Source organism: Hemicordylus capensis, chromosome 2, assembly GCF_027244095.1.
Source record: "Hemicordylus capensis ecotype Gifberg chromosome 2, rHemCap1.1.pri, whole genome shotgun sequence".
In the NCBI taxonomy this organism is placed as follows: domain Eukaryota; kingdom Metazoa; phylum Chordata; class Lepidosauria; order Squamata; family Cordylidae; genus Hemicordylus; species Hemicordylus capensis.
This window is the reverse complement of record NC_069658.1, coordinates 14,448,425-14,457,453: the sequence shown is the minus strand read 5'-3', so window position 1 is coordinate 14,457,453 and position 9,029 is coordinate 14,448,425. Positions and strand designations below refer to the sequence as shown.

Genomic DNA, 9,029 nt, shown 5'->3' with positions numbered 1-9,029 from the left:
ATTGGGTTTTATTTTACTTCCCCTTTTAAATTAACTCAATAATTGACTAAGTGCAATCTTAAACATATTGATTGATTGATTGATTGATTGATTTTATCATATTTCTCTACTGCCTGATATGTACATCTCTAGGCGGTGTACAAAATTTAAAATATTTAAAAGTTACAAATTAAAATACATGACAATAAAAACAATAGAATAAAATAAATATTAAAACATTAAAATTTTAAAATTTAAGAATTAAAAATTTACCAAAGATCAAACTCCATTGAACACAGTGGGACTTACTTATGAGTAAACTGTACAATCCAGAGGAAAGAGTTGTATCCAAGAACAAGACAGTGGAGTTGAATCGGGAATATCAATGGTTTAATGAGACAGATATTATTTACAGAGAAGCAAGTGCAATATGTCTTCAGTGCTCTTGTTGCTGGCTTTTTGTTAGCTCCGCCTCTACGCCAGGACTGGAATAAAAGTATCTAAAGCACCATTCAAAAGCTGGCCTGGATCAGTGAATGGGTTAACCAAAAACACCGCATAAACACACATAGGATTGTGCTATAAATGTTACAGCCCTATTAATTATGCATGATGAAGAAATTTGCAACCTAGTTATGAAAACAAAACACTACATTGTAAGAAAAGGAGAGGTTTTTGAGCCAGAGAACTGTGTGTGCTAAAAGAAAAGTTTTTTCTAAGAGCAATTTCTGTTAGACAAGCGTTGCACAACTTTGGTCCTCCAGCTATTTTTGAACTAAAACTCCGATCATTCTTGACTATTAGCCACCATGATTGGGGATGGTTGTTGGAGCTATGGTCCAACAACAGATGGAGGGCCAAAGTTGTGCAACCCTGTACTAGGCTAATAAAAGACCTTCTGATAGAAGTGCCATAGCTTTTTGTGACTAAATTTAAGACAAGGAAAATACTTTGGAGAACATCTGCTGTGGCAGAGAGGAGGGCTGGCTGCAAAAAACTTAAATGCCTTTTCATCTTTAATCTTGACCTCTGTGACCTAGAAGATGCAACAAGCATAGCTTTGGCAATAGTTGTGTAAATAGGGCCTCTAAAACCCTGAAGTGGCAATTGGACCAATTATTGCAGAAGTGGGCAAACTTGGCCCTCAAGCTGTTGTTGAACTACAACTCTCATCATCCCCAGCTGTAATTCATTGTAGCTGGCTAGGGATGATGGGAGTTTTAGTTCAACAGCTTGAGAGCCAGGTTTGCCAACCCCTCCATTACTGGATGATTTTGCATAGTCATGTTAACATACATGTGAGAAAGCCGTGCCTGTGAATTATGAATTAAACGCTGACTGTGCAACGGGCCTCTGCCTTAATAGACATGCCATGAGGTAGGGCTTGTCACGGCAAATTGGAGCTCAGAGCTCTCATTTCCTGTGTTAGGCATACATGGGACAGGCTGCACTTCAATCTGGAAGCTGGTTTATCATGACCAAATTACATGGGTCCTCTATAAAGACTTTCTGAAAGTCCAATTTTGGCCAACTGAGCTCCAATGTGTGTGTACAGGTGAACCCTGTTAAATGCAGGGGTTCCGTTGTCCGCTACAACAGTGGATTACGGAACCATGGATACCGAATCATTGAGTTAATGGGTCTTGTGGGGTCAGGTTCCTGGAGACACCAAAAATGGTGAAAAATAGCGAAAAGGGCCCTAAAATCAAAAGGTGTCCTACTGTGCTCTGTGGGTCTGCAGGTGTCCAGCAATGCTCCCCCCCAAACTCCAAATCAGGCATTTTTGCACACAAAAATTGCAGGCTTTTAATTTTTTAATTTAAGCAAATGAGCCACAAAATTTCTCCTGTCCTCAAAATGGTAGCTGAAAATGATCTCAGAGGTAATTTCTGGCCACCCTGAACCTGCGGATATGCAAAATTAACCCTTTGTGACCCTCCCCCACGTATGCCAAGATTGGGTGTCAATTACCCAATGATGGATACATGAAACCGCAGGTGTCGGATTGGCGAATGGCGAGGTTTATCTATAATACCTATCAGATATTGTAATCTTTATCCTTTAAAATTTTTTCTTCCTAAGTGCACTACCTAGGAAGTAAATAACACTCTCTTCAATTGGGCTTATTCCTAGGTAAATGTCTTAAACTTGAACTATGAATGTGTTAAATTTGAAATGGGCTTTAACCCTTGCTAACTAAGTAAAGGGGCACCTTTTTAAAGTGGTGATTCTCTTTATTGAGCAGGGGGAGAGCAACTGGCCCTATCCACCCCCAGCACAGCATCCCTTCAGTGGCTGTTGCTATCTTATGTTGCTTTTTTAGACTGTGAGCCCTTTGGGGACAGGGAGCCATTTTGTTTGTTTTTGTTATGCAAAACACTTTGAGAGTTTCTGTTGAAAAGTGGTATATAAATACTCATTGTATTCGCAGATAATCTGAAACATTGTGTAACTTGTTCAATTTCTCCCCACAGTGGAGAACAATCCTCGGACAGGAAATCTTGCAGCACTGATTAAAGTCTTCCTTTCTAGAACCAAAGAATTAAAAATTTCAGCAGAATGTCAGAAGTAAGTACAGTATGCTTGTGGGTTTTATTTAAGTCAGCTTTGCTGATTTTAAGTTCGAAAAAGGTAGATTGTTCAAAATTTTGCTTATATTGTGAATTAGGTGGCTAGTTGAATGCATCATCTCACGTGAACCTAACAATTTTTCCTATGAATTCTGCATGTATCTTGATATCATTAGAATCTCTGAGGTTCTGCACACACAGGCCTTTTTAGGGTTGGGACTTTAGTCAGCAAGGTTTCCTAAATACCTGTAATCAGAAAATTTTTAAAAACAAAACACTTTGAACATTTCAAAATTCTGGGAATGAGCTCTAACATTGAAAAGTTGCAATGTCTTAACAGACATTTTCTACTAGTTCTCAGTTACACAACAAATATTTGCTTATGTAAGTTTGTATTAATCTCTGGCGTGCCTCTGAGAGAGGGCAATGCTGTGCCATTATTTGCTGAGGGTGGGAAAGAGAGACAATAAAAATGGCGTCCCAGTGCTTTTTTCTACATTTATAGTCTGTGACTCAAAATTCCTTGGAGCATAAAAGTTTAAGATGATTTAGCAATTATTTTATGTGTGTTTTTCATTTAGAATGTAGCAATCCCTTATAATGTGCTACCAGCTGTCTAGTTTGCAAAATAAACATTTGTTTTTCAGCTTAAGTGATTATTTTTAGGAGTATTTACAAACCAGCTTGACAAAGCTTTGGAGTTAAACCTCAGCAAATGTGACGTGAAAGTCCTCCCCCCACCCCACCCCGCAGCAGAGAAGGAATGGTTTCTTCCTTGCTGAAAAAATGCCCTATTCTGACAGTTGGATTGGGGTAATTGGTGGAGAGGTTGCGTTCTGCCCTTTTTCATCTTGGAAAAGCTTTGGGGAAGGGAAGAAATGCAAACTACAGGTATCCAAAGCATACTTTATGGATGATTATACTAAAGAATCTACTAGAAACAAGAAGGACCTGCAAGGTTGTTTGGACAATTTCCTGTACACATGATTATTAGTAATGTACACATTACTAGTAATCATGATGATTATTAGTAATGATGGAGCATATTATGATGCTGTGTGCTGGGTCACTGGCCCATCTAGCCTGGTGGGATCTATTCCAGCTGGTAGTAGCTTTCAGGCCAGGGGTCTTTCCCAGCCCTACCAGGAGATGCCAGAGTCTGTACTGATGACTGTCTTCAAATGACTGAACAGCTACCATGTAGAAGATGGAGCAGACTTGTTCTCTGTTGCTCTTGAGGGCAGGACTAGAACCAATGGTTTGGAATTACAAGGAAGCAGATTCGGGTTTAGGAATCATTAGGAAGAATTTCCTAAATATAGGAGCTGTTCACAAACTCGATGTTTTCAAGCACAGGCTGGATGGCTGTCTGTCAGGGTTGTTGTCACAGTTTCTGGCTCCAAGTAGTGGGTTAGAAGATCTCCAGGATCCCTTCTGACTCTAAAATTTTATTATTCTGCCATGTGCCATGTAACTGAAATGTGGACCCTTTCCTGTACTGATACTCGGTTGTTCTTCATACACATTCAATTGCCTTTTGAAAATTAAAGAAAAATTAAAAATTAAATACTTTCCCTTTTTAAATTGTGTGAATGGAAAGTAATGCACACACAATAGTGTGTGAACTCCTACAAGATAGTATTCCACACCTTGTATGGTAGTGCTCATGAGCACCTTTGGGCTTGCTGTAATACATATCTAAGTGCTGTATGTTGCACTGGTATATGTGCCATTGATACTGCTGTTTCTTTTCCAGCCACCTCTTTATCTGGCAGGCTCACAATGCACTGTTTATTATTTGCTGCCTACTCAAAGTGTTGATCTGTCAGATGTCAGAAGAGGAGCTGCAACTTCATTTTACCTATGAGGAAAAAATCCCAGGCTCCTATGGTAAATGTTTAACAATTTAATACCACATATTTGCTGAAGGCTGCTTTATCACTGTAAAAGCTTTTTGCTTTTTGAATTTTAATTTATACTTTTGGCCAGAAAAGGCCATTTGGACTGCTATAAGCCTGTGTTGATTCTTATATCCCCTTTTCTTGCAAATAGAACTATTTTATTTTTCACCACTTACGTGGCTGCATGTGTGTGTGTGTGTGTGTGTGTGCAAAACTTTAAGACTTCTTCCGGGGCTACATGTGTGTTATAAGAGAAGAAAGTAAAATAGCTGGTGCTTTTCTCGTTGCATTCAGTACAGCAGTAGTCAGCAGCCTTTGGCAGAAGAAAAGTGTTTCACACAGCACATAATTAACTTAAGAAATTCAGTGCCTGAAGATGTGGTGGTAGCCAATGGACAGGGTGTGTGTGTGTGTGTGTATACAAGTGAAGAAATAAAGAAGCTGCTGCTGTCCTGAGCTTTTGGCCTCACCTGGAGCTTTTGCCCACAGTGCAGCGTAACATAGTATGATGTAACCCTAACCACACAATGTGAAACAGTCTTCTCTCACTGAAGAATGGACAGAGTGGAATTTTAGGCATTCCCTTGGCTGTAGCTCATGCTTGGACCCTATTGCTGCTGCTGTTTTTGTTGTAGTTAATGCTGTTGATAATGATGACTTTTTAGCTTACCTTTCAGGCTGTGAGGTTTACAAAACTTTAAAAATACAATTTTTTTTGCCACTCAAAATTTTTACCTGTCACACCCTTCTCCATACCCTGTCCCTTCAACTCTTTAGGAAGATAGGGATAGGAATCTGCCTTCTATTGGGTCAGACCATTGGTCCATCCAGCTCAATAAAGTCCTTACTGACTGGCAGCAGCTCTCCAAGGTTTCAGGCAGATGTCTTTCCCAGCCCTACCTAAGATGCCAGGGATGACGATGATGATTTATTACATTTATAAACAGCCCCATCCACATTAAAATCATTAATATTAAAATCATTTAAAACCAACTTAGAAAATTTAAAACCATAGATATAACTAAAAGCCTGGGTGAATAAATGTGTCTTCAGTGCCTTTTAAAAAGTTGCCAGAGATGGGGAGGCTCTTATTTCAACAGGGAGCACATTCAAAAATCCAGGGGCAGCAATGAAAAAGGCCCATTCCCGATTAGCCGCCAAACAAATTGGCGGCAACTGCAGACGAACCTCTCCAGATGAGAGGTGGGTGACTATACAAGGCCAGAAAGGGAACGTGCTACTGGGGATGTGCTATTGCCCTCCGGATCAAAATGCCGACAGTGACTGGGAGTTGCAGGAGGAAATCAGGGAGGCATCAAGGAGAGGCAGGGCTGTAATTATGGGTGAGTTCAATTACCCAGTCAGTTCAGGACAAAGAGGTCAAATTTCTAGATACACTAAATGACTGTGCCCTAAAACAGTTGGTCATGGAACCAACCAGAGAGAAGGCGACCTTGGACCCAATTCTGAGTGACACCCAGGACCTGGTGCGTGACGTCAGTGTCATCAACCCTTTAGGGAACAGTGACCACAGTGCCATCAAATTCAGCATACATGCGGGGAGAGAACAACCAAGGATGTCTAACACAGACATTTTGAATTTCAGAAGAGGAAACTTCTCCAAAATGAGGAGTATGGTGAAAAGAAAGCTGAAAGGGAAAACCAGGAGAGTCACTTTGCTCCAGAGTGTATGGAGTTTACTCAAAACCACAATACTAGAAGCCCAGTTAGATTGTATACCCAAAAGGAGGAAAGATACCACTAAGTCCAGGAGAATGCCAGCATGGCTCACGGGTACCATCAAAGAAGCCATAAAAAGGAAGAAGACTTCCTTCTGAAACTGGAAGGCCTGTCCAAATGAAGAGAACAGAAAGGAACACAAACTCTGGCAAAAGAAATGCAAGGTGACAATAAGGGAGGCAGAAAGAGAGTTTGAGGAACATAGGTTTGATACTTAGCCAAAAGTATCAAGGGAAATAACAAAAACTTCTTTAAGTACATCAGAAGCAGGAAACCTGCCAGGGAGGCGGTTGGGCCATTAGACAATGACAGAGTGAAAGGGATTATTAAGGAGGATATGGAGGTTGCAGAGAAGCTAAATAAGTTCTTTGCGTCCGTCTTCACTGCAGAGGATACTGAGCATATACCTGTTCCTGAACCAGGCTTTTTAGGGATGGAGGCTAGAGAGCTGAGTCAGATAGAAGTGACAAGAGATGATGTACTAGACTGTCTGGAAAAACTGAAAGCTAACAAATCACCAGGGCCGGATGGCATCCATCCAAGAGTCCTCAAAGAACTCAAATGTGAAATTGCCGATCTCCTTGCTAAAATATTTAACTTATCCCTGAAATTGGGCTATGTACCAGAGGACTGGAGAGTAGCAAATGTAACAACGATTTTCAAAAAGGGATCCAGGGGTGATCCGGGAAATTAGAGGCTGGTTAGCTTAACGTCTGTTCCAGACAAATTGATGGAAAGCATCCTCAAGGATAAAATTGTAAAGCACCTAGAAGAACAGGCCCTGCTGGGAGTGAGCCAGCATGGCTTCCGCAAAGGTAAATTTGCCTCACCAACCTTTTGGACTTCTTTGAGAGTGTGAACGAGTGTGTGGATCAAGGTGATCCAGTTGACATAGTCTACCTGGACTTCCAAAAAGCTTTTGATAAAGTTCCTCATCAAAGACTCCTGAGGAAACTTAGCAGTCATGGGATAAAGGGACAAGTACATGTGTGGATTGCTAACTGGCTGAAAGACAGGAAACAGAGGGTAGGTATCAATTGAGAGTTTTCACAATGGAGGGAAGTAAGAAGTGGGGTCCCCCAGGGATCTGTACTGGGACCGGTGCTTTTTAATTTATTCAGAAATGATCTCGAAGCAGGGGTAAGCAGTGATGTGGCCGAATTTGCAGATGATACCAAATTCTTCTGGGGAGTGAAATCCCAAACGGATAGTGAGCAGCTCCAAAAGGATCTCTCCAAATTGGGGGAGTGGGCGACAAAATGGCAAATGCGGTTCAATGTTAGCAAGTGTAAAGTGGTGAACATTGGGACGAAAAACCCCAGCTTCAAGTATATGCTGATGGGATCCGAGCTGTCGGTGAAGGACCAGGAGAGGGATCTTGGGGTTGTGGTGGATAGCTCGTTGAAAGTGTTGACTCAATGTGTGGCAGCTGTTAAAAAGGCCAATTCCATGCTAGGGATCATTAGAAAGGGGTTTGAAAATAAAACGGCTAATATTATAATGCCCTTATACAAAACTATGGTGCGACCACACTTGGTGTACTGCGTACAATTCTCGTCACCACATCTTAAAAGGACGTTGTTGAACTGGAAAAGGTGCAGAAGAGGGCAACCAAGATGATCAGAGGCATAGAGCACCTTTCTTATGAGGCAAGACTACAACACCTGGGGCTTTTTAGTTTAGAAAAAAGACGTCTGCGGGGAGACCTGATAGAGGTCTATAAAATCATGCATGGTTTGGAGAAATTGGAGAGAGAGAAATTCTTTTCCCTCTCACACAACACTAGAACCAGGGGTCACTCCATGAAATTGATTGCCAGGAGATCTAGGACCCAACAAACGGAAGTACTTTTTCACACAACGCGTGATCTACTTGTGGAACTCTCTGCCACAGGACGTTGTGACAGCCAGCAACCTGGATGTTTGGATAACTTCATGGAGGAGAAGTCCATCAATGGCTACTAGTCGGAGGGCTGTGGGCCACCTGTAGTCTCAAAGGCAGGATGGCTCTGAGAACCATTTGCAGGGGAGTAATGGCAAGAGAGAGGGCACGCCCTCAACTCTGGCTTGTGGTTTCCAGCAGCATCTGGTGGGCCACCATGAGAAACAGGATGCTGGACTAGATGGGCCTTGGGCCTGATCCAGCAGGGCTGTTCTTATGTTATGTTACGATTTTAACAGTTATATCTGAAGTGTGGAAGCTGATGTCTGTAGTGCAAATGTCTGTAACCTGCTTCCCTTTTCCTCAGTTTTTCACAGCCACCGTATTCTAGAGCATCATAACCACTGAGATTCCAGGCTTGGTGTGCACTATATACAGGGTCACACATTTTATTTAATATCATAATTCCTTTAAAGGTATGATGGAGGGTTAATGTTCAGGAAATCCCACAGGTAACATTTAAAACAGGTAGTTTGCCAAGTTGCAAAGCATTTTGTAATCTGCATCGAATTCCAATGCTTGCACCAAGGAAACTCAAACTTGCTCTTCTAAATGCATGAATTGATCATATAAATAATTTTAGTATAATTTTTTTTGCATAGTTGCATGAAGTCAGGATTCAGTTCTGCCTCTGGATTATGCCTGAACATGGCAAGTATAAGACAGCTTCCTATATTCTTCTGTGAAAGCTGGATTACCTAAGATAGCACTTGCTTGGATCCGCGCACACATACAATTTCTTCCAGCCCAGCTCCAATTCTCAGCCCCCTCCCCAATTAAAACTTGCAATAATCATTTCTCTGCCCTGCCTTTAACTCTGACTTGGCTTTGTGTTTTGGAGGCAGGGGAGATATTTCCAGGCCATCAAAAGAAAACCTCTTTCATCTCCAGTCATAAA

General features: G+C 41.4%; 1 protein-coding gene across 6 annotated transcripts in view; it reads left to right on the top strand.

Moving 5' to 3' along the window:
- The window catches only part of DYM (dymeclin), a 292,392-nt gene that overhangs the window by 53,210 nt on the left and 230,153 nt on the right, over positions 1-9,029 (top strand). For all 6 annotated transcript variants that reach the window (XM_053297362.1, XM_053297363.1, XM_053297361.1 and 3 more), the window contains 2 exons: positions 2,454-2,547; positions 4,306-4,439. In XM_053297362.1, the coding sequence (XP_053153337.1) occupies positions 2,454-2,547; positions 4,306-4,439 (228 nt within the window). The remainder of the gene's footprint in view (positions 1-2,453; positions 2,548-4,305; positions 4,440-9,029) is intronic.